At 46.3% G+C, this 26713-nt stretch overlaps 1 protein-coding gene across 1 annotated transcript in view; it reads right to left on the bottom strand.

Moving 5' to 3' along the window:
- Window positions 1-21825, bottom strand: part of ECE1 (endothelin converting enzyme 1) — a 173702-nt gene extending 151877 nt beyond the window's left edge. Inside the window, exon 1 of the mRNA XM_072609194.1 lies at window positions 21544-21825. Within this exon, the coding sequence (XP_072465295.1) occupies window positions 21544-21546 (3 nt within the window). The 5' untranslated portion in view covers window positions 21547-21825. The remainder of the gene's footprint in view (window positions 1-21543) is intronic.
- Between the last annotated feature and the right edge of the window lie 4888 nt (window positions 21826-26713).

Consider the following 26713-nt stretch of genomic DNA (forward strand, 5'->3'; position numbering starts at 1 on the left):
TTACTACACAAAACCCACAGGCAAGGTAACTTACACTTGAAGGAGAGAGCCCAAACACCCCAGGGAGCCCACCCAGCTCTCTCCAGTAATTGTAGATGGATGTGAGCTAAGTCTGTACATTAAGACCTTCTCAGATAACTCTCATATTTGCGGTTTATCAAGTAAGGCCTGAAACTAGCTGCTTCTATTTCATCACTTCTCCATGATCCCACTTTATCCTGTGGTCAGAGTTTTCTCTAAACACAGGGAATGAGTTGGGGAGGGGGGTGCAGAAGAGGAGGCTGCTGCCCTGCACTCGCCTGACCGCTCACTCCCTAGATGGGAAGACAAAGGAGAAACAGCCCAGCTCCAGGACAATAATTCATCTTCCAAAGGGAAGAACAGGCTAGTCTGCTACAGACCCCAGAAACCGGCTCATTCATAAATCATCACCTCCTACTCAGGCTGGCCAGTCTCTGAGGGGCTGCAATGCTGGATGCCCATAGGCTTACACAAATCTGGGGGAGAGAGGAGCCCTTCTCTTGAATAATGGACATCTAAAGTGCATCATAGTCTTACTCAAAACATGCCTGCCCAAGGAGAAAAATTCCCCTTCTCCTCAAGAGTTCGGTCAATGACTCACCACCGCCCAGGGACAAGAAACAAAGCTCAGACAGAAAGGATGAGTCAAAGAGAAAGAGAAAGAGACAGAGAATAGGGCCTGGATAACATGCCTTCAGTGGAGGGGAGGGAGGGGTTTAACATGTGAATGTTCACTTGTCACAGAACTCGAGTGCCAAAGCTAGGAGGGCCCTTAGAACGTAAGGGAAAGCGAAGAGGAAAAGCATTTATAAAGCATCTACTGAATGCTGGGCATTGTGTTAAGCAAAGTCAGATCTGGGAGGGCCCTTAGAACCAGGAATGACAGAGCTGAGAGGGTCCTTAGACCTTGGAATGACAAGAGCTGAGAGAATGGCAGAGGTGGGAGGGGCTCTGAAGATCATCTGCTCCTGAAGTTCTGAGGCTGGGGTCCCATGAGCTTGTTTTTTAAAATATATTAATGACTGCATTTTTTAAAAAATTGATTTCTTTTGCAAGTCTATGCATATTATTTTATGAATTAAAAAAAACACATTATTCTAAGAAGGGGTCTACAGGGTTCACCAGACTGTCAACGGGGTCCATTAAAAAAATTATGAACTCCCGATTTCTAGACCAACCTGTGCATTTTGCCAGTGTAGAAACCAAGGAAGAGATCTAGGAGGTAACTGACCCAAGGTGACAATGCTAATTTAGTGGCAGAAACCAGACTGGAACCAAGGTCTTCTATGTTCAGATTCAGTGTGCTTTTTACTATCTGCCTCAACCCTGAAAGGAAAGAGAATCTGAGATGTCACCCAACAGCCATGTTTGGTTCAGAAGCTGGTCCAAATCCTGAGTTGATCTATTTCTATTACCATCCTGTCCCACTCCAGTATACGAACATCAAAAAGCAATCCCTCATTTTGTCTTGAATTTATGTGGCTCAAGTTTAAAGGGAGGTCTTCATTCTACAGTCAGAAAGGTCAGTGGGTAAGAAGCTGGATTCGGCATCAGGACCCCTGGATTCACACTCATGAAATTGCCAACTACTGACTGAGTGACCTTGGGAAAGTCTCTTTCCTTCTCTAATTTTAGTTTTTGTAGTGAGTAAAGTAGCTGGACTTGGGATCAGAAAGACCTTGGTTTGAATTTTTCCTCAAAACTTACTAGCAATACATATAACCTCTCTAGCCTCAGTTTCCTGATCTATAAAATGGGGATCATATTTACATCTACTTCACAGAGCTTTCCTAAGGATCTAATGTGTCTTCCCCAGCACCCAGCACAGTGAGTGCTCTCTGTATACAGGAGACACTTAATAATGTACTTCCCAAGCACAGACTGGCATTATCTTTCCAGGCTTCCTCTCTCTCTCTCTGGACCTCAGATTCCCCATCTCTAAAATGACAGAGGGGGCTGCATAAAAATAAATGATCTGAAAGTTTTTGAAATATTGTAAGCCAACAGAAACTGTTTTGTTAGACTGAAATGCCAAGCAGGGAAATTAAAGCCCTGAGTCACTGTCTTGAAGACTGTCTTGAAGAACCACAGTACAATTCTGGCAGATGATGGAAATGAGGTGAGTCACTCAATCAATCAACATTTATTAAGCACCTGCTATATACCAGGCACTGTGGAAAGTGCCGAGTTTGAAATAAGAACACACAGCATGAAGGAAACACTTGTAACATACTATACAATACAACAGAAAAGGCACTGGACCCAGTAGAAAAGAACTGGAAATGAAATAGATGTTCATGGGGGGAGGAGAAAATATGCAAAGATATAGCACTTACCATGTGCAGGAGCTGTGCTAAGCACTTTTTATAAATATTCTCTTATTTGGTCTTCACAATAACCCTGCACGGTAGGTGCTACTATTATCACCCCCATTTTACAGCTGAGGAAACTGAGGCAAAGAGAGATTAAGTGACAGGCCAGGGTCACCCAGCTAGTACGTTAATGAACCTGGATTTGAACTGTGGTCTTCCTGACTCCAGGTCTTGTGCTTCTGGGGAACAGCTCAACAAATTTTGGTTCTATGAACATAATGGAAATAACACTGTGCTGTAAGAAACAATGATTGAAGACTATAGAGAATCGTCACTGTTAAGAACTGATGCAAAGTGAATTCAGCAGAACCACGAAAACAATACACTCAATGAGTACAACAGAGCAAATGGAAATAAAAAGGGCTAAAATACAATGAAATTTGACTTTCTCCCCCTATAGTTTTGTTTCAAGGGAGGGCTCTTTAGGGAAGGGAAAAGGGGGCAAATTTGGAAGTAAAATTCATATGAAAACAAAAATAAATCAATAAACAATTTTTTAAAAGACAAAAGACATGGTACTTGGAGTTAAGAGCTGGATTAGAGGTCCAGCTCTACCAATGATTTGCTTTGCGATTCTGAGTGAGACTAATTCATCTGGAATATAGGAAGGATAATACACTTGTACTGCCTTCCTCTCAGGAACTCTACCTGTCTAAAACGAACCTCCTACTTCTCCCCAAAACCCATCCTTCCTCCAAACTTCCCCATTTCTGTCTGAGAGCACCACCATCCATGGTCCATGAGATCTCAGCTCAATCCCTTAGCATAGCTGGTTCCCCCAAGTATGGCACAGTTTCCTCCCTGATGGAAGTGAACTTGAAGTCAGGACAACCTGGGTTTAAATCCTGTTGCAGACACTCACTACCTAAATGACCCCAAGTTCACAGCATCAGAGTCATCCTTCAATCCATCCTTCCTTTACCCTCTCCCTCCAATCAGCTGTAAAATCTAAGGACTACCACCTTCAAAAATTCTCTAGCATCGCCATACATAAAACCTCTACCCTACTTGGCCCATATCACCTCTTCCCTTGAATACTGTTCACTCTTCCATCCTCCTGTCATTCAGCTGCCAAACTTCACATTCCTAAGACCCAGATGTGACCATGTCACTCCTCCCTATACACACACACACACACACACACACACACACACACACACACGCGCGCGCGCGCGCGCGTGCACTTAAAACCCTGTAGTGGTCTCCTGCTGCCTCAAGGATGGAACACAAACTCCTCAATGTGGCGTTTAAAAGCCTCCACATCATCGCCCTCTGATACACTGATAACAGAGATGATCTCATTTTTATTTTGTATTTCCAGCCCTTAGTGCAGTGCCTGAACCACAAAAGATGCTTCATGAACGTTTGTTGCTTGATTGAATGAGGCATCTACCTGCATTTCTAGTACTCATAACACTCCCTTTCACTGTCTCCCCATTCCAGTTAATATGGCCTAGCCCCTAGCCCCTAGCTCTATCCCTTAGCATAGCTCGTTCTCCCAAGTGTGGTATAGTCTCCCCACTGAGGAAACTGAACTGGGAATCAGGAAGACCTGGGTTCAAATCCTGCCTCAGACACTTATTAGCTATATGATCCTGAGTAAGTCATTTAACCTCTCTGGGTCTCAGTTTCCTTATCTATAAAAAGTTGGACATCAAGGCCTATAATGCCTCTCTTAGTTCTACAGCCTATCGTGGTTCTTGGTTCCTTCAAAGCATGACTCAGGGGCCACCTCCTACATAAGACCTTCGTTGATCTATCTCCCGGTGTTCTCAGGAAGACTGAATTCAAATTCCATCATAGATACTATGTGATACTCAGCAAGTCACTGAACCCTTTTGCCTCAGTTTCCCCATCTGTAAAATGAGCTAGAGAAGGAAATGGCAAACCACTCCAGTACCTTTGCCAAGAAAACCTTAAATGAGGTCAGACAAGACTGAAACAACTGGATAACAACAAAAATATTTATCAGGGCAGACTTGACCCCAGGTCTTACCTCCTGATACCTATTCTAACTCCACATAGCTACATATATATGTGTGTGTGTGCGTGTGTGTGTGTGTGTGTATACACATGTATATATATATTTGTATATTTGACTTGATCCTGGGCAGCTCACTTGTCCATGTTGAAGGCAATTCTCTGAGACTATCAGAAGCAGGGGAGTTAGTGGCCCCCAGACACGATGGTGACAGAGCCTTGGACCTGGAACCAGGAAGGCCCAAGTTCAATCTTATTTCTGACCCCAGTTAGGTATGTGTCTCCTGGTAAGTCACTTTTCTGAGTCTCAGTTTCCTCATCTATAAAATGGAGACAGTAATATGAGGATTAAGACAACATATGTCAATATGTAATATAAATCAATGTAAACCTTAGAGATACACAAAATGTTGACTATCATGATTATAATTTCCTTGCCCAGAAGTTCCCTATATCAATAAAATCATGAAATCACAAGTCCGGCTCCTACCATTCTTTTTCATCATCAACCAATTAAATGTTTATTATGTGCCAGGCACGTGTATGCTACCAAAAAAAAAAACCCCAACAAACAAACCAACAATCTTTATCCTCAAGGAGCTCACGTTTCATCTTGGGAGATCACCTGCAGCTTGGCTACCAGAGCCTTGGAAACTCTGGAGCACCGTCTAAACCGGAGGTATTGTCTTCCCGGCTTCACTGCCCTCCTTCCAGTTTGTGGGGCACAGTGGCCCTGGAGGTGGGAGATTCCTTGGTTCAAACTGCAGCCTTCCAAAGGACTCCCAGTGGTTTGGTCACCCTGGGAAAGTCATTTCCCCTCATCTCAGCCTTGATTTCTCCATCTACACAATGGGAATAAAAATGTTCACAATGCTACCTACCTCACTGGGCTCTGAAGAGAACAGTGGCTTGTAAAACCCAGCATGTGACATGGATGAGATGGGGATTCATGGATGCACAATCAAGCATCTTTTTGTATTTTGTTCTGTATGTGCGGAAATGCCCAATTTTGCAAATGTTACAGTTCATAACAAAAAAAAAAATTCCCAAACGTGTACACACACACACAATCGCACACATACAATCATACACAGATACAAACACAAACACAAACAGTCCTGACTACTGATCTATTACCAAGAACCAAGTCTGGGCAGAGGATTGTGGGACACAGCTTTGTTTCCTCCTCCATATTTCCTTTGAAATATCTCAAAGTGAGAGAAGGGCAGGACTGACTGCTCTGTGGCCTCACAGGGCCCCAGGACCCTGCTGAGAGGTTAGGGGGAAAGAAGCTGGAGGTCAGAGGGCTCTGTTCTCCCTCCCAACCCCCACATCACCCACACGGCCTCTGTACAGCTGTGACAGGACTGTCATGGCTGAACATGAGCGTCATGGCATCTAAAAGGGTCAGCTTGGGAGCCTGGTGTTTGAAAGGTGGGAGACCAGTGGGGAAGGAGAAACTCCGTCACACAAACTTACTGGATTCTGGCAAATATGGGCTAGTGCCCTCTTTCTGTCTTTTTCCCAGTTCTGTGACTTCAGGTTCTCAAGACTGGGCAATATGGCAGATAAGAAGGCACAGGACTAGGCATGAAACCACCTGGGCTCAAATCCTTGTGGCCTTGGCAAAGTCACTTCTCTGAGCCTCAGATTCCTACACTGTAATATAAGGGGTGGGGGGAAAGGGTGTGTTTGAATACATGATTTCTAAAATCTCTCCCAGCTCTGAAGTTATATAATGTGCTTCCCGAGACAATCTGAGGACTCAATTAGTAACTCAGAAATCACTGTCCTACCTAAAACATCCCCAAAGGACTCTTGAGGCAAAATGCCATCCACATCCAGAGAAAGAACTATAGAACGCATCAAAAGGTTGAATGAAGCAGACTCTTTTCTCTTGTGCAATGTTTTGGTTTTTTTATCATGGTTTCTCCCATTCATTTTAATTCTTCTTTGCAACATGACTAATGTGAAAATATGTTCAATAAGAAAGTATGTGTAGAGCCCATACAAGACTGCATGCCTTCTCAGGGAAGGAGGGGAGAGGAAGGGGGAGAAAATTTAAGACCTATAGAAGCGATTGTTGAAAACTGAAAACAAATAAATTAAATTTTAAAAAAATAAACCATTGTCCTAGTCTAACCCCTCATTTAAAAAGTTTTCAAAAGTTTTTGTTTCTGCTTCACATTCATTACTGAATTAATCCTTCCCCCCATCTCTCACACTTGGTGAGCCAAAGATTTAAAAAGAGAAAAAGAGCTGAGTAAGAGCTCACTTAACACATTAACCACATCTGGGAATAAATACAGTATTTCACACCCAGAGTCCCCCATCTTGGCAACAATTTTTCAATTCCTTTTAGCCAAGCTTGGTCATTATAATTACACAAGCCCTCATCAACCAGTCATTCCTTTCTTCCTTCCTTCCTCTCTCGTTTCTTCCTTCCTTCCCTCCTTTCTTCCTTCCTTCCTCCTTCCTTCCATCCCTTCCTCCCTTTCTTTTCCTTTCCTTTCTTCTTCCCTCCTCCCCCTTTTTCTTTCTTTTGACCAGATCTCCCTATCAGGGGCTCCTCATGGGCCTGATTCCACTAGTGCTGAGTCCAAGAGCTCAGACTTGCTCTTCCTTGGGCCCCCAGGTGGCTCATTGATCCCAGGGGCTCCACAGGCCAATGATGATCTCAGTGCAGACCCCAGATCAGTTATTCCTGGTGGCATGTGCCACCATGCCCAGCCAATTCCTTTATTTCACCTGGATCCAGAATCAGGAAGGTAACTTCAAAACCATCTTGTCTAACCCCTTTGTGTTCTTGATGAAGAAACTAAGGGTCAGAGAGAGTAAATGATTTACCCAAGGTCATCAGCAGGAAAATCTGAACCCAGGTCCTGACTTCACTGTACCATCCAAGACAAGATCCCAGATCTGTTGCCCCTCAGTTCTCTCCACTTTCCATACGGCCTTTATGAACTCTGACAGGTTGCCTTCCTCACCATTTCTAAAGCCCCCAGTGAGGCTATTTTAACATATATAGAAGCCATTTAGTGGAAAGAGACACAGCCTGAATTCTAGGAACTACTTCCACATAGGACTCATATTCTGCTACCAGGAGCTAGGAGTTGCTCCCAGGGCATCATCCTGCCCTGTGCCTCACAACTGTCTTCTTCACTGAGAATTGGAAGGAGATGTAAGACCAGTAATAAAGTCACTCTGGCCATATTCCTTCCCCTAGAAAGCTCATCACTCCTACGTCCTCTCCTGCCCCTTCCCAGCATTTAGCATAGTGTCTGGGGCATAGGAAATGCTTAATACACTCTTTGTTTAACTTGACTTTTCAAAAGAAGTCTCCAGTGGTAGAGCCATGATTATAATATGCACTAGATGGTACAGTGGTTAGAGCACTAGATTTGAAGTCCAGAATTCAAATCCAGCCTCATACACTTGCTACCTATATGACCCTGAACAACTGGCTTACCCACTATGTGCCTCCTCTGTAACATGGGGATAATAACCACACGTACCTATCAGGGTGGTTGTGAAGATTGAATGAGATATTACATATACATTCCTATTAAACATAAAGTGCCACTCACACATTAAAGCACTATGGAAAAGCTGTGGTTGTTATTTCTACTACACTGAGTTGTCTGTCTCTCCCCTAGCTCCCCATCCCTCCAGAGCCAGGACCAGGGTGCCAAGGCCACTACTGTTTCGATATCGGGTAGCTCTCCCTCCCTTCAAGAAGCCGGCCTCCCAGGAGCAATGAGTGCAATCGGATATTTGTGTTTGGAGTCAGAACGGAAATGCAGGCAGGGATGCTGGACAGCGGCCCGGGGCCTGGCCACTCCAGAGCTCTGCAGAGTTTGCCTGGGAGCCTGGGACTTGATATTCCCACAAGGCCAGACCCTGGGTGGCTCTGTCTAAGGAAGGACCTCCTGGAAGGGGAAAGGAGGTAGGGGGGTAGGTTTTTTCACAAAGGCCCAAGCTCTCCCCCTTAGAGATGTGGGAGCAGGGGGCCTGAGGTGGACAATGTTAGAAGCCTTTCAGGTAACCTCAAAAAGAAACTTCCTTGGGCAGAGGCCAAGATGGACTTTGTTGTTTTTGTTATGGTTTGGTCATGTCCGACTCTTCATGACCCCATAGACCATAGTCCATGAGATTTTCTTGCCAAAGAGACTGGAGTGGTTTGCTCTTTCCTTCTCCAGTGGATTAAAGCAAACAGAGGTTAAGTGACTTGCCCAAGGTCATACAGCTAGTATCTGAGGCAAGATATGAACTCAGGTCTTCCTGACCACAGGCTTAGTGCTCTATCCACTGAGCCATTTAACTGCCTCCTAAACAGATTAAGCAACTTGCCCAAGGTGGTACAGCTAGTAAGTGTCTGAGGCCAGATTTGAACTCAGGCTTTCTGACTACAGGCCCAGCACTGAGCCACCTAGCTGCCTCCCACAATGGACCTACCTGATCCTAATTCTACCACCACCCTCAAATTGGATGCCTTCCTCTCTGATCCCTTTTTTGAACTACTGAAGTACTTCCTGTCAGCACCAACACATGCCAAAGTTGTAGAAGCCAAAGGTTTTGGAGTTGGGAGGGCCTTTAGAACATGAGAATGTCAGCATGGAATTTTAAAGGTGGGAGATCCCAAAGAGGCAGTGGGAAATACCGGAACCCCTGGTGAATTTGGGTCATAGGTCATATCCAGGCCCTGCCAAGTACAAGCCATTGAGCCTCTCTAGCCTCAATATCTATGGAAAAAAAGAGGTTGGGAGAGAAGATCTCCAAGTTCTAAATCCTCCCACTTCTAAGGCTAGTATCACTGGACTGAAAGGGACCTAAGGAACTATGACTGTCAGAGCTGGGAGGGATCTTGGGGAGCAGAAATGGTGGTGGCCAATTTGGAACTGGAGGATCAATGCTTTGGCTTGGCTGAGGCAATGGCAGTCCCCCTCCCCCAATCATTCCTGAGGGGGCCCAAGATTTGTGGGGCATTCTCCCCTCAATTCCCTCCTGCCCTGGGGCTCAAACACCAGGCCTTGGAGTGGGTGACTAGGGAAGGATCTTTCTGTGGTGTGTGTGAGCATGGGAACTAGTCCCAACAGGCAGGGGAGCATCCCTCCCTCAGACCCCCTCCCTCCTACCTCACCTCTGCCAAGTATTAGGGAGGCAGCCAGAAGGAGTGAGGTTATACTGTAAACACTGGAGTGTCAATGTTTACCTTCAGTGTCAATACTGGCCTGAAGCCAGAAGACTCACTCAGGGGAGAAGACCCTATGTTCCACCAAGAAGGGTGTGTGTGTGTGTGTGTGCACGTGCGTGTGCGCACGCTTGCACGCATGTGTTTTCTCATGGAAGTAGTTGCCACAATGCTTCTGTTTCTGAAGCTAGGACCCAGGTTCTAGTCATGGCTATACCACTAATTACATCACTACAGGTAAATTATTTCCTAGTCCTGTGCCTCAGTTTCCTCATCTGTAAAATAAGAACCTTAGACTATATGGTTTCTAAAGCTCCCTCCCAGCTCTAACATTGTGTACTGACATCTCTTCTATCTCTGACATTCCATGTGCTAATATATATACACACACAAAAAAGAATAACATTCTATATTGTAAGTTCCCTTCCAACTCTAACATTCTGTGTTCTAAGGAACCCCTCCCTCCTCCCAGCTTGGGCACCCTCTATTCTAGGTTTTCTTCTCAATTTGCTTTTCTCTGTTGTAAACTCCCAGCTCTGACATCCTGGGTTCTAAGGGTCCTCCCAGCTCTGACATCCTGTGTTCTAAGGGCCCTCCCAGCTGACATTCTGTGTTCTAAGGGCCCTCCCAGCTCTGACATTCTGTGTTCTCAGGCCCTTCCAGCTCTGACATCCTGTGTTCTAAGGACCCCCCCAGCTCTGACATTCTCTGTTCTAAGGCCCCTCCCAGCTCTGACATTCTGTATTCTAAGATCCCTCCAGCTCTGACATTCTCTGTTCTAAGGTTCCTCCCAGCTCTGACATTCTGTGTTCTAAGGGCCCTCCCAGCTCTGACATTCTGTGTTCTCAGGCCCTTCCAGCTCTGACATCCTGTGTTCTAAGGACCCCCCCAGCTCTGACATTCTCTGTTCTAAGGCCCCTCCCAGCTCTGACATTCTGTATTCTAAGGTCCCTCCAGTTCTGACATTCTCTGTTCTAAGGGCTCTCCTAACTCTGACATTCTGTGAATCTAGGAGGTAATAAAAGCTACCAACATTTCAGAGATTTGGGGGAGGGGTACCTGCTGTTTCAATCACCTCCTTCTTTGTGGAATGTTTCCTATCCAGCTCACAGCTCACCTGGTCTCAGAATCAATCACAACTGACACCAATGAGCAGAGATTATGTAAGAAGAGATAGGTTAGCATGACCAACACCCAGTCTTTATAAAATGCCAATTTGCAATCTTGAGTTTTACAGAAAGGTAGAGTCCCTGACGTACCGGATCTAAAGAATGATGACATTAGCTCACATTGTCATAGCAACTTGCAAGTTCACAAACCCCTTTCAAAATCATTGTTTCACAAGACTGGAAGTCTCCTTGTCCCTATTATACAGATGAGGAAACTGCAGCTCCAAAAAGAGAATTGATTTCCCGTCAGTCACTCCATCCGTGCAAGAGCAGTGATTCAAAGGGAGCCCTCCCACCTGTCATCCAGGACACCCTCCATGCCACTGAACCATCTGAGATGAGATACATACATATGTGGCCAAATGCAGGCCCAGCTCAGCAGACGTGGCAGGCAGGAATGGCCCGGCTGGGGTGGGCGAGTGAATGCTCATGCGGTAGCAGGGAACAGGAATTAAGATAAATAGCAAATGGGGGATCTAGGAGAGACTGAAGTCTGCCCTAGCAGGACAGGGGAAAGCTGCTATGTCCAGTTGAGGAAGGTGTCAAAGAAGAGGAGGTATTTCAGGGCCATGGATACAATGGAAGAGGGCTTGAGATCACTGGAAGGAACCTTTGAGGGCATCCAGCCCAACTTTCTCATTTTACAGATGAAGGAATTGGAGTGTGAGGAAATTCAGTGACTTGCTCAAAGTCCCACAGGAAACCCCATGTCTTCCCCATCACTCCAGATTTAAAACATGAGTGGTGAGAAGCAAGTGGCAACTAACAGGCCCCTCTGGGCAAGCAAATAGCACTTTCTTTAAAAGTGACCAGGATAGGAATGGGCAGTTTCCAGATGAAAAAATCAAGGCTATCTATAGTCATATGAACAAATATTTTAAAATCACTATTGATTAGAGAAATGCAAATTAAAACAACTCTGAGGTACCACCTCACACCCACTAAACTGGCTAAAATGACGGAAAAGAAAATGATAAATGTTGGAAGAGGGAATTGGGAAAATTGGGACACTAGTGAATGGTTGGTGGAGTTATGAACTGATCCAACCATTCTGGAGAGCTATTTGGAACTATGCCCAAAGGGTTATAAAACTATGTATAACCTTTGAACCAGCAATACCATTACTGGGTCTATAACTCAAAGAGTTTTTAAAAAGAGAGAGAAAAGGACCTATACTCCTACAAAAATATTGATAGCAGCTCTTTTTGTGGTGTCAAACAAGTGGAAATTAAGGGGATGCCCATCAATTTGTGAATGGCTGAACAAGTTGTGGTATATGAACGTAATGGAGTACTCTCATGATATAAGAAATGACAAGCTGGTAGATTTCAGAAAAACCTGGAAGCCCTTATGTGAACTGATGCAAAGCAAATGATCAGGAGCAGAACATTCACACAGTAGCAGCACTATTTATTACGCAAAGGTCAACGCTGAACGACTTAGCTCTCCCCAGCAATACAAGTGATCCAAGACAATTCCAAAAGACTCACGAGGAAAAATGCTATTCAAATCCAGAGGAAAAACCTATGGAGTCTGAATGCAGATTGAAGCCTATTATTTTCACCTTATTTTTTGGATCTGCTTTCTTCTTTCACAACATGACTAATATGGAAATATGTTTTACATGAGTGCACATATATAACCTGTATCAAATTGCTTACTGTCTTAGGGAGAAGGGAGGGAGGGAGAGGAAATTCAGAACTTGAAATTTAAAAAAAATTAATGTGAAAATTTGTCTTTACATGCAGCTGGAAAAAATAAAATACTATTAAAAAAAAGAAAGTGACCATGTTCCTACTGCGCCCCCCTTCCACACTCTATGCCAGTCTTGCCAGGAAAGCGGTCATTCGTAGAGTTTTTCATCCCATTTCTGTTCACTGTGTGAAAACATGAGATCAGAGGAAATAATGAAAGGAAAAATGAGAAGTAGGCAAGGGTGACTGCAGGAACCTGTGGTGCTGGGTCACACTGCTCTCCCCACCCCCGGACTTGGTTTCTATAGAATCCTGTGGCTTTGAGGTTTCCACTGGTCATCTGATTGTGTCAGCTAGACCTGGGATGATAAAAGCACCTCCCATCGATTAAACCTTAAGGGTTCCAAGGCATCCTTTTCCTGCCTCGGCTCCCCCCACTCCCCCTTTTCCCCTGCAGAAATCCCTCCCCTTCCTCAGCTCAGGTTTTGCTGGGGCCTCCCAGCAGGCAAGGACCCCTCTGTGCCCAGTCCCTTCCTAGTATCTGGGTTATCATCATCTTTATATACCTTATTCCCCATTAGACTGTAAGACAAGCATGGGGCTAGATTGTCCTAAGGAATGTCCAAGGAGTTGAGGAAACGCCCTCTACCAAAGTCAGATGGTACCTACCCTGCAAGTGACAGTTTTAAGAGCTGCTTGGAGCCCTGAGAGGTTAAGTGACTTGTCCAGGGTTACATGGCTACAAGATGTACCATAGGCTCCTGCCCTGAACTTTGATTCATAGGCTGTCTCTATCCACTATACCACACTGCTCTCTACAGACTTCAAGCTCTTTTTTTTTTTTCAAAGAGACTATGTCTTACTTAGATCTTTCTTTCTTCTCCCTTGGGACCTTGTCAGGCAGCAGAGACTTACAGCCAAAACACAAAACAAACAAACAAAAAAAAGCATAGGACATAAAGTTACATCCCAGACTGTGACCTGAGACATGTCTCTGAGTCTCAATTTCCTTATCTGGAAAATGGGCAGAATATCCATCAGTAATTTTTTTTCCCATCTAGTGGGGTTGATATCATACAAATCCAGGGATAGCCAGACACTGGAGGTAGGAGAAATCTGAGGTGGTTCTTTCATCAGGGTGGGTCAGATCACCTAGGGCTGCTCAGAGGATGTGTTCTGTGTGCTGGATCTTGAACAATAAGATTTGGGAGGGGAGTCATAGGATCATTGACTTAGTGCTGCAAGGGGCTTCAGAGGCCATCTACTCTATACGATTATTTTACCTCAGAGGGCAAGTAGGTTGTCCAAGATCACCCAGGTAGTGAATGGCAGTGCAGGGATTTGATCCTAGAGCCTTCTGGGGATCAAGCCCTTTGAGTCAATATTCTTTCCCAAGGAAAGGTTCAACATGAACAATGAGAACTAGGGGAAAGAGAAAGTGGAGGGGGAGCTTGATCTCTGCTATTGGAAGTTTCTGAGGGAGAGCCAGAGCCAAGTCAGAAGTCCCTCCTTCCCCAGCCTTTTGCAGCTGCCCTGATTCTGCTGGTGAAACAAGGTATCAATGTTATTTATAAAGCTTCCAAACAGAACAATTTGTCCATCTCCAGTTCTGCAAGGGAAACATGAGTAAATCACACAGCCAACAACTGGCCTTTGGCAGACCCTGCCTAAGATGACAGTTGAGGCTCCAAGCACAAGATTCCCCCTGCCTATGGGTCCAGGTCCCTCCCTTCCCCTTCCTACCCCTTCCACCCACCTGGGGCTTTCCACCAGGCACCAGGAGCCTTATATGTACCCCACTAGAGACTGTTCTGTCCCTCCCCTGTATTTATTCACTGTTCTAGACCTCCTACCCCAGCTCCCTAGGATGATCTCACTACCAGGGTGGCCCTGAGTTTAGCTCTTGGCTAAGCTGTGTGGGAAGAGACTCCTGGGAAGCTAGGGAGAGCTGCCAGATTACACAACATCTGGCTCTGGCAGAACCTTCAATGGCTCCCTACTGCCTCTGCAGCAAGGTCCAAAGCCTGGCATTGGAGGACATTCATAATCTAGCTCAGACCTATGTTTCCGTCTGTGCTCTGTGGTTTTGAGTCTCCCACTGGTCATTTGCTGGGGCCATTAAGGATGAGCCTCCAGCTACATCATACTATTTTGTATCATGCGCTCTATAATCTGGTCAACTGTAGAATTCATCTCCTCTGCCCTATCCTTCCTGAATACACTCTGTACTCTCTCACCTCAGGGCCTTTGCTTTGAGGACTGTGGCATGCAACAGCTTGGCTGTGAGGTGGGACAGTATACCAGAAACAGCACTGGACCTGGATTTAGGGTCTAGATCCAACACTTCCCAGATCTGCTAATGTATATGTGGGTGGGGAGAGAAATCATTTAAACCTTGCTGAGGTTCAGTTTTGTCATCTGTAAAATGGGGATAAGGATGCATTTGCAATTTCATTGGTAATGAAAGATGCCAATGAGGAACTCCCTCTCCCAAAGCAGGTGCAACTTATAAAGAATTGCCCACAGGTACTGAGAGTTAAGTGCCTTGTCCAGTGGAGAACTTGAACCCAAGACCTCCTGGCTCTCTTAGAGATGGGGATAACAATTCTTCCACTATGCATCTCACAGACTAGCTGTGTAAACCTTTAGGTGTTTATAAGTACAGGGAAGGCAGCATGGGAAGAGCACCAGACTTTGAGTCCAGATACTATTGGGTTCAAATTCCTACTTTTAAACTCCCGTCCCAGCTGTATGAGTCTGGATGGCTCACAGCCTCTCTGCACGATGTGGAGACCTAACCTTGCAGGGTTATAGGATCCAAGTTCTAGAGACCATTAACCAGCCCTTAACCCATCCACCTCATTTTATCATTGAGAAAACTGAGGCCTAGGAAAGTGAGGTAACTTGTACCACAGATAGTAAGAAGGAGATCAAAGGACCAGGTCTTTTGACTCCTGAACCAAGACTCTATCCACTGTAGCACATGGCCACCTTGCTATGAAACACCAGTTGGACCAATGGATAGAGTCCTGGGCCTTAGATCAGAAAGACCTGAGTTCAAATCCTCTGGCATGTACTAGCTGTGTGACCCTGTGTCATTTAACTTCTGTCTGCCTCAGTCTCCTCATCTGCAAAATGAGATGAAGAAGGAAATGGCAAACCACTCCAGGATCTTTGCCAAGAAATCCTCAAGTGCCTCTGTTTTCTCATCTGTAAAATAGAGATAATAATACCAACTACCTCCCCGAGTTGCTGTGAGGATCAAATGAAAATTCAAATCCAATCTGTAAAGCACTTAGGGCAGTGCTGGCACACAGTAGGTGCTGTATAAATCTTAGCTAGTATTCAACTTGAAAGCTCTAAAGAAATGTGAGTTACTAATAAGCTTATGCTAGACCTAGGTCTATTTTTAAAAATGTGTGACCTCAGGCAAGTCCCTTAGCCATTCTGTGCTGCTTTATAAGACAGCTGATGCATAATCACACCAAAAAAGGGAACATGTGAATGTTAAGACCAGCCATCCTCCATTGGGGATTTCATCCTATCTGAGTTGGCCATGTGGCATGGAGGAAAGAGCTGGGAATGTACCCTAGAGCCAGTCCTCAACTGGAAATTGAAGATGTTGGTCTGTATGGCCTCAAAGGTTCCTAGAATCTTATAGGCCTTTCATGGCAACTCCATCTCCCTAAGAAGGGTTAATGGCCTGGTCTGGGGAACTGGGGATCATTAGCTCTATCCAGAGGGTAGCTGGGAAACTGAATGTGAACTCTTTGGGAACAAGTCATGGAGAAGAACCCTGGGGGACAGAGCAAACTTGGCTGAGCAGGCAGGGAAGAACATGGCTTTGTTTGGATGGTGTTGAAATCTCCAAACATGCCCCCCCATTCCCTTCCTTCCCACAGAAGGAGAGTCTGGCAAAACACAGGCTTCTCTGCAGCCTAGAGTTACCTGATCTTGGGTAGATTACTTCTTTATCTGGGGCTAGAGCAGGGACTGGCTCAGGAACCCTATGCACTTGTGGGTGTCAACAATTCACACCATTAGCTGACCCACTTTTCTCTGAATCTCATTTCCATGCTTCCTCATCCTGGCATTCCAAGAGCTCTAACAGGTCTGGCCAGCCCAATCTCTTCCCAAAATCTCAGGAAAGGGACCTCAAAGGCTAACTGATCTAACCTGTACTTGAAAAAAAATTCCCTCTAGAAGATCACCTACTTTGTCCCACAATCTTGCCCATCCCAGAATGCCTAGCTCAAATGCTACTTTTTCCATGAAGCCCTTATATGCCCCCTAGAAGTAAGCTTCTTCCTCTCCTAATACTCACAGCACTGATGGGAAACACTGATAGAAAAAAATGGATTCTAGTCTCTGCTTGGATACTTGCTAGCTGTAAGTATCTACTAGTAGCTGTAAGGACTTGGGTAAGTCACTTACCTTTTCTGAGGCTCAGTTTTCTCTGTGATGTGGGATAATAATATTCCCTTAAACCACTTAACTCTATGTAATAGGGTTTTTTTTTTAAAACATAAAATCTAACCTCTCTTATTAGACTTGTAAGCTCCATGGGGCAAGGACTGTTTCATTCTTTTCTATCTTCCCTCTAGCTTATACCTTCTTCAGTGTCTTGTTCAAGATATACATACAAAGCACTTAGATGATTGGTTGTTAAATGGTTCTTAAAGTTTTATCTTTCCCCTTTTCATGATATTCAAACTTCATTCAATGATCAAGGAGCAAGGCTTGATGTTAAATAGAATTTCCCAGTTAGAATTCAAAGTTAACAAAATCTCAGGGAAGCAACCTCAAAGGCCAGCTAGTCCAACCTGTAATTGAAAAAGAATTCCCTCTAGAATACCCTCAGTAAGTGGTCAAATAACCCTTGTTTGAAACTTCCAAAGAAGGCAAACTCCTCACCTCCCTTGAAGTAGCCCATATGACTTTTGGTCATCTCCAATTGTTACCAGGCCTTACCATTTGCTGAACCCTCCAGACACCAGGCCTTACCATCTGCCCTGCCGCTGAACTCTCCACACCACCAGGTCTTACCATCTGCCCTGCCGCTGAACCCTCCACACCACCAGGCCTCACCATCAGCCCTGCTGCTGAACCCTCCAGACACCAGGCCTTACCATCTGCCCTGCCGCTGAACTCTCCACACCACCAGGTCTTACCATCTGCCCTGCCGCTGAACCCTCCACACCACCAGGCCTCACCATCAGCCCTGCTGCTGAACCCTCCAGACACCAGGCCTCACCATCTGCCCTGCTGCTGAACCCTCCACACCACCAGGCCTCACCATCTGCCCTGCTGCTGAACCCTCCACACCACCAGGCCTCACCATCTGCCCTGAAGCTGAACCCTCCACACCACCAGGCCTCACCATCTGCCCTGAAACTGAACCCTCCACACCACCAGGCCTCACCATCAGCCCTGCTGCTAAACCCTCCTATAATCAATCCGTTCCCTCAATTAGAATGTGAACTTGTGAATTCAAAAGGAAGCTTTCTCCTCAGTGGAATCTAAATCTGCCTCTGGCCACCTCCCTCCATTGTTCATTCTCATCTTTCGACCCAAGCAGAACAAATAGGATCGTGTAATGATGAATGTTCGTAATAACAGCAGCAACATCTTGTCCTGGACAACCCCTGGATTTGGGGACCACTGGCTGCCCCAAGACGGCAGCTCCTGAGCTGGAAGGGATCCTGGAGTCATCCAAGAAAACACCTTTGTTTTCCCGATGAGGCTTACAGAGGTCACAAGGTAACACAAGACATAGCTAGACTTGAATTTAAGACACAGGAATCCAAACCTGTCACTCTTTCCACTGTGGTCACCGTATTTCCTTCCCTGACAAGACCTGAAGAGGATCCGGGTGTGAATCTAGTCTCTGTTCCTTAGCAGCTGTGTCAGGCTGGGCCAGTAGCTTCCCTGCATGGACCTCAGCTTCCTCATCTGTAGAATATGGGGTCTGGACTAGATAATCCACTCACTCACTCATTCAGAAAGCTCAATTCTAGGATTAGCGGTGACTTTCCATGTAAGCTATGAGTAAAAGAGAATCCTGTTGGTGAGGAAAGGCAACTGTCTATCTGTAAACTCCACTGGGGTCTTTCTTTACAAAAATGGTGAGGAAGAGAGTACAAAGAGCAACCCCATTTATAGATCTGGGGAGGAAAAAGTCAACAACCAGAATCTTGTAGAAGAAACCCCTTGTCCATGGTCATGCAGCTAATAATGGTACATCACAGCTGGGATCAGAAACCAGATGAGAGTCTCTCTCTCTTGTTTTTAAGAGAAGATGGCTATCTTTCTGGAATAATTTAAAGCTAGACCTGAAAAGAGGCAAGGGGTCATCCCACAGATGGAATAACATCTTCAAACCCCACTTCCCTCAATGTACCTTAACGTGAGCTAAAATGTAGAGGGAGCTCCCTGTCCCTGGAGGTATTCAAGCTAAGGCTGGGAGACAACCTGTCAGAGATACTGCAGAGGGGATGCCTGCACTGGGTGAGTGGCTGGCTCAGATGACCTTGGAGGTCCCTTCTAGCTTTGAGAGTCAATACAGCTAAAAATATCACGTCTGGGGAGACACTGTAAATGGAAAATTGAGTGGGAGACACACACACATATGTCGCCAAATGCTATAGGAATGAGGAGGAATCAGCTGGCAAGGAGGGTGGGAAAGAAAAAATAGCCTATTGGGGGAATACCCCTATTATAGGATCAGCACTTAATCTCAGAGTCATACAGGGATCCTCTTCCCTGGAAGAAATAAAAAAATCCAGAATATCAAAATATGAGGGCCCTTAGAATACGGAACATCAGAGGTAGGAGGGACCTTAGAACACAGGATGTCAGAACTGGGAGAGGCCTTAGAAACCTTCTAGTCCTATCCCCTTCATTTCATAGATGAGGAAACTGGAGGCCCAAAGACAAGTAAATGGATCAAGATTTCTCATGACCAGCTACAAAGTGCTAACTAGTACGAGCTGGCTGGGTCCTGGATTATCAGCATAGCCTGATGACCCTATTCCTCTCAACCATCTAGCACCCACAACATGTCTCTGTTAGAGCTCTGTCTTTCACACAAATCTGAGAACTTGTACCCATTTCACAGAGTAGAAAAACTGAGGGTCAGAAATCTAGGGTCAGCAGAACAATGGTAGTACCTAACCTACAATCCAGGCACCCAGTCACCAGTGCACAAGAGGCTTCAGATTGGTTATAGCTAAGAAATAGGATGAGGTAATACAAAGGCCTGGAGACAGGGGGTCCCAGCCCAATTTACTCGCCTAGGGAAATTAGATAAGTCATTTAACTTCTCTGACCATCTTTCCACCAGGTAGCATAGCAGGATAGATAAAATGCTGGTCTTAGACACAAGAAGGTTGGGTTTCAAATCTCACCTCAGATACTTGCGAGCTACGTGGACATAATCTCTCTGAATCTTGGTTTCCTTATCTTTCAAACAGAGATAATAACGCCGCAGTACCCACATTACCAGATGACTGAGAGGATCCAATGAGATAATGGTATCAAGAGCTTTGTAAATGTTAAATAGACATATGGCAATTATTACTATTAGTTCATCTTTTAACATGAAAGACTGGCAAAATCACCCCAAAGGTCATTTTCCATCTCCATGGTTCTATGTTGCAGGATTCCCAGCTTGGACATTCTGTGATGCCACGGTGTGTCGGACTTTGAGGGGTCTGCTGTGCCAGAACCTCCATCTTGGGCTATGAAGCAGACACTTAAGACGCCCAACTTGGTCTGTCCCCTTTCTCCCCTAGGTCCAAGGCCTGGGCAAATTGTGGCAGATACCAGGAACCTGAGTGGGCAAGAAGAATGGAGGCCAGAACCAACCTCCAACTCTGGCTCCCTTCCCTCTATATGACACTCTGGAACCTTCTCCAGAAACTGTGGGGTTGGGGCAGAGGCACCCTCAAAATCCCCTCCTCTAGCTCCTTCTCCCAAGGATTCTGTTGGAGGATATCCACATGGTTCCTTCTGTTCTCACCCTTCCTCCCAACTTTTTTTCTCTGTCTCTTTTTCCCTTTCTGTCTCATTCTCCTCTGTCTCCCTCTCCCTCGAAGAATGTGAGTCCTCAACTCCTTTCCTCCCTCTCTCTGGTATCTCTCCCCTTCCCACAATACCCAATTGGGCACCCTCCTCAGCTGCCTCCTCCTTTGTCTTCTGAACCCTTCCTTGCCTCCCCTCTTAAAGTCTCTCTTCTCTCCTCTCCCCATCTAGCTCCATCTTTTTGATTTCTCTGACCGGACCTCCTCCCCTCTGTCTTTATTATGAGTCCTCTCTTCCCCCAGCCCAGGGGTCTTGCCTTTCTTTGTTGCACTCTAAGACCACCTTTCCCCAGCAGCTTAAGACCTGCCTCCCTCTGTGAAAATAAAAAATTTAGAGTACCAAAGTGGGGTGGGAGGAGACCCTACTTCCATTGAACTGCAGGCTGCCCCCCATACCCACCTCTGTTTTTTCCACTGGCTCTGACAACCCAGATCCAGAACCCTTTGAACCGACTCCAAACCACCCACTCTGAAATTCTCTGAATCAAACCCTGGTGTTTTGCTCTGAAGTGAATCCAACCCAGGTTCTAGAACACTGAAATCCAACGCAATTGGAAGTCTCAAAAACCCGAGATCAATAGCACCACTCTACCCTTGGCACTAAAATCAACTCTGCGAACTGGAACCCTCAAACTGAGTGCGAAGCAGCTGTTATGGGCCACTGTGAACAAAACCACTTTGGCTCTAGAATGATAAAATCGAACCCTTAACGGACTGTCTGGAAGCGAACCCAAACAAGCCCGGCTGGAACGCAGAAACGAACCCAACCCTGCAAATCTGGAAGGCGTAAATCGAACCTAATCTCACAACTCTGGATCGCAGAAATCGAACCCAACTCGGCAGCTGCGAAAGGCTGAAATGGAACCCCTTAGCAGCTGCTCTGGAACGCCGCGCTCAGGATCTCCATCTCCGCTCTAGAACACCTCGAAGTCGGCTCTTTCCAACCAGAGCCACTCACCCCGAGCGGAGCCGACAGACCCCGACCTGCCCAGCTGGGCTCAGGCCCGCCCTCAGCCCCGGGAGTTCTGCCCTTACCATAGCTCGGCTCCTGACAGCTCTCCCTGGCCCTACTCCGCCTCCCCGCCGCCGGAGGGCTCAGGGATGGCTCGCCGGGCACGGAGCGGCAGCTGGAGCCGGAGCTGGCACCGAAGTCGGAGGGCGATCAAGAGCGCGAGCCCGGGTCCCGGCTGCAGCCGGAGCCGGAGCCGAGCCGGAGCGCGATGGGGAGCGCAAGCCCAGCGAGCTGAGCTGGAGCGGGAGCGGGCGCCGGAGCAGCAGGGGCAGGGGCAGGGGCGCCGTGCGCTCCGCTGTGCCTCCCCCTTTAGCACCGCAGCGCGCTTCCCCCGGAGCAGCCAGCCCGAGCGGGGCGGAGCCGGCCAGCGGGCCTATGGCCAAGCGGTGGGGGGACGGGCCGGAGCCGAGCAGCCAATCATCGGGTCAGTGGGACGGACTTCCTCACCCCAGCCCTTAACCCTTTCGAGGTGACCTCTGGGGAGAGGAGGCGTGGAGGAGGGGGACGTCGGAGAGGGAGGGGGTGGCGAAGGCTGGGGACCTCGGTGTGCCAGGCCCAGCCCCGGGAGCTGGGGGTCCCCACTGCCCCGCCGGCCAGCCCCGGGCTCGATTGTGGGTCCCGCAGGGGCGCCCCTGGGAGCTCGGTGACCTTTGTCTGGGCTGGCGCCTGCTCGCTGAAAGTGTGCGGTCTAGGGCTCCCCCAGGCCCGTGTGTGCTTTTGTGCGGTGTGTCTGGATGCACACGTGGGTGAGTTTATGGAGCCCTAAGCGGTAGAGCCAAATGGCACCTTAGGGATCATCTCATCCAAGTCCCTCATTTTACAGACGAAGGAAACTGAGACCTGGAAATGGGAAGTGACTTGCCTAGGGTCACACAGCAAGTTAGTAGGGGATCCAACGCCGCTTAAATACCCCAAGGACTGGTGCTTTTCCTCTTGTGTATAGACTGAGTTGGCAAGGGCCTCAGAGACCAGCTGGTTCATTTTCTCCTATTACAAAGGAGGAAGCGGAGGCCAGAGAGATCAAAATACTCCCATGTCACATAGCTAGTTAGTAATAGAGCTGGCACTGGAGCCAAGGCCCCACTCCTCTTTCCTCTGCTCCAAAAGGTGTCATAGGTGGCCTGCCAACGCGGTGGCAGCAACACTAGGAGGCATTTACATAGCACTTTGAGGTTTGCAAAGGTTTTTTCAGATATTAACTTCACTTGATCCTTACAACTACCCTGGGAGGTTGGAGCTGTTATCACAGATGAGAAGAACTGAGGGAGATGAGGATGATGTGACTTGCCCAAGATCATGACTAGCATCTGAGGCCAAATTTGAATTCAGCTCCTGATTCCAGGTCCAGCACTCCACCTACTGCGCTGCCTAGCTGCCTGGATCTGCAACCATTGTAGCCCTCTGAGGTAACATTTCCCCACAACAGCCAAGTGAGGTAGGGAGTATATGAATCATTATTCCCATTTACTAGATTAGGAAACTGAGGCTCAGAGAGGTAGTGGTTTGACCCAGATCACTTCCTTAAAGTAGCTGGCAGAGCAAGGCTTAGCTTCAAGATCAGCCAGTTTTCAGCTAGAATTCAGGTGGTTTCCTGAGCACCTGTCTACTGTACCTCCATGCTCACCTGTGAGTCTCAGGTATGGGGAAGTGAAGGGGGAAGGGAGGGCAGGAAGGGAAGCACAGCCTGTGCCAAAGATGGAGAAGCCTTTTACCCTCAGAAATTACAGCGGCAGATTTCCTGTCCCTCCTCCAACCCCTCCTTGGGAAGGTGTTAGTATGGGAGGGGGCATGCTCGAGAAATAAATGAGGAATTGAGCACGTAGGGTATGGTCCCATGTTAGACACCATGGTGGGGGAAAAATACATAGTCCAGGCTCTCATGTTCCTTAATCTAGTTGGAAAGAAAGAACATTAAGGTAAAAATTTACCTAACTGTCCCCATTAGTGAGTGACCTTGGGTAAATCACCTACCCTTTCTCTGGTCTCCAATTTCCCCATTTCATAGATGACTAGACAATATCTGAGTGGTCCTTTCTCAGCTCTAACATTCTATATTACAAAGTCCCTTCCAGCTTTAAAATGTCATAGTCCAAGGTCTTTTCCAGCTCTGAAATTCCATGTTCTGAAGTTCTCAGCAATCTAACCTCTAGCATCCTAAGATCTTAGGATCCAAGTAGCATGTCTAGAGTACCAAATAAGAGGGATGGTGTTACAGGAGCTCAGAGGAGGGATGAGAGCATTATGGGAGGAGGGGGGTTGAATCCTGGCTCTGATAATTTACAAGTTATGTGAGCTTAGAAAAGTTATTTTCCCTCTCTGGACTTAAGAATTCTCATCTGTAAAAGAAAAAAGTTGTATAAAATGAATCCTAAGGTTTCTTGCAGTTCAAAATTGTGGTTCAAAATGGGACAGTGGCCTAGAGTGGTAAGGAGTGGCTTCCTGGAGGAAGTGGGTCTTGATCTGGGCCTTGAAGGATGGATAAGAAATGTACCGGAAGAAATAGATTTGTTCACCTGTATGGGTGGGGTGGGGCTGGTCAGATAGGGCTAGTGACTGACCAGCAGCAGCACAGTCTTCCTGAAAGACCCACTGAAGGGGGAAGAACCTGGCAGGGAGAGAAAGAGAGCACTCCTGAGGTCCCTTCCTACTTTAAATCAAAGATTTTTTAATCTGATGACTTCCTGCCCTGTCCTCTAAAGCAGCAAGTCTGGAAAGGGGAAAGAAGAAAAAAAAAATCAGAGAATCGTATCTTTAGAATGGAATGGACCTTAGAGGCCATTGAGCCAAATACTCATTTTCCAGATGAGGAAAGTGAAAAGGCTTAACCAACTTACCCAAGATGGCATAATAAATGTCTGAGGTAGGATTTGAACTCAGAACTTCCAGACTACAAGTGCAGAATTCTATGCCATCTAGCTGGCACTTTGGGATGCGTCTACCATTCATTCACACCACCTCTGTGAGCCAGTGATGCTGACCTCCTGCCGTTCCTCAAGCAAGACACTCCATCTCTCAACCTTGGTCATTTTCCCTGGCTATCCCTCATGGCTGAAATTCTCTCCTTTCTCATCTCTGACTCCTGGCTTCCTTAAAGCCATAGCTAAAATCCCACCTGCTTTGAAAAGCCCTTCCCAATCCCTCCTAATTCCAGTGCCTTCCCTCTATTGATTATCCCCAATGAATCCTTTCTATAGCTTGCTAGTACATCATTGTTTGCATGCTGTCTCCCCCATTAAATTGTGAGCTCCTTGAGGGCAGGACCTATCTTTTGCCTTTTTTTGTACCCCTAGCATTTAACACAATGCCTGGCATATAACAGGCACTTAATACATGGTTATTTATTGGCTGACCACCTCCTCAGAGGATCACCTCATAATCAACCTCTTCTAGTAGTGAATGCACATTAATTATAATCAAAAAGAGAAGTCTTTTCATGCTGAATGCCAAAAGATGACCAAGTCACATGAGCCACTGGATACCCAAAGCTGAGCATTAGAGATTTCCTGGGGGCCTGGCTTCCCCACTCCTTGCGCTAGTCCCTGATTATAAAATTTCAGAGGTGGAAGGAGCCATGGAAAATAGAATCTTTGAGAAGGGAGGGAAGTGCAGAGAGCAGTCTAGTAGCAAAGAGCAGATTTGGAGTCAGAGGACCTGGGCAGATTCTATATTCAAACTTGGAATATGAGAACTGGAAGGAATGACAATAAGAAATAGAACATTAATGGAAACAGACCTTAGAGTAGAGGTTGTCAGAGCTGGAAGGGACCTTAAAACATGTCAGCCCTAGGAGAGGCCATGGAAAATAGAATATTAGAGAAAGTAGGTCTTTGAACATGAAATGTCTGAGCTAGACCATGGAGCAGAGAGATTTAGAGCCGGAAGGAAATTTAGAAAATGTTTAGTTCAGGGGTGGGCAACCTCTAAGCCTTGAGGGCACCTGTGGCCATCTAGGTTCTCAAATGAGGTTCTTTGACTGAATCCAAACTTCACAGAACAAATCCTTTTATGGTTTGGTCCAAACTATTCATTTCATATATTCAGAAACTGAGACTCAGAGACTTGCCCCAGGTCACACCATTTGTAAATGGCAGGGCTGTGCCATAATAGCATTATTACCTAACTCAGTTAATAAATAGCTATGTGACTTTGGATAAATGACTTAACTTTTCTGGAAGATGCCTCTAAAATCCAATTCAAGTAAAAGAAAAAATCTCTGTGCCTTCTCTGCGGGCCAGCCCTAAATGCTGTTGATATGCTGAATCAACAAAATATCTCAAAGAGTTTCCAATCTGGTGATTGGGGAATACATAAATAATCATGATACAAAGTCAAGGATGATAGGGTTAGGAGAGACTGAGACTAAGTACTCCGTAGAAAATTTGAGGAGCAAGAGATTACTTCTATCTTTCCACTAGTAGTGATGAGGAAGGGGCAGTATGTTGCAGGTGTGAGGGATGACCTGCAGGAAAACATAGAAGCACATGAGGGCAGGACTAGATAGACTAGGTCAGGGGTCAAATTTGATCAAGGGCTGCACTTGAGGACCTAGAGGGCCATATGTGGCCTCAAGGCTGCCAGTTCCCTACCTCTCGATTAGGTGCTAATCTGATCTGGCTGGAATGTAGAGTTTGAGGAGAGTAAGAATGTGAAAGATGGATGGAAAAGTAGACTGGATTATTATGCCAGTGACTCCTAGATCTGTACAACCAGGTCCAGTCTTTGCCCCAACATCTAATCCTGCATGTCCAATTTCCTACTAGATAGCTCTACCAGCACTTCAAACTCATGGTGTCCAAAACAGAATTTATTAATAATCTTCTACAAAAACTTTGCCCTTCCTTCCAGCTTTCCTATTACACTTGATGTAATCCAGGCTCAAAATACCTTAGGCCCCTCCTTCTTCCTCATTTTCCATATCCAGTCACTCACAGGGTCCTGTTGACTCTACCATGGCAATGTTTCTTAACTCTGTCCCTTCCTCCTCTTTGCTAGGGTCCTCTGACCTGTGACACAGGCCCACCCCAGGTAATAGGGAAGGCATGATCAGAGAAGGTGAATCTTAGGTATTCTTTATGCCTGTAGGCAGCACACTGTAGAGCCTGATGCACAAGATGGTCCTCAGGAACACACATACACACACACACACACACACAGTCACACACACACACACACACACACACACACACACACACA

The sequence above is a fragment of the Notamacropus eugenii genome, chromosome 5, assembly GCF_028372415.1.
Source record: "Notamacropus eugenii isolate mMacEug1 chromosome 5, mMacEug1.pri_v2, whole genome shotgun sequence".
Classification (NCBI taxonomy): domain Eukaryota; kingdom Metazoa; phylum Chordata; class Mammalia; order Diprotodontia; family Macropodidae; genus Notamacropus; species Notamacropus eugenii.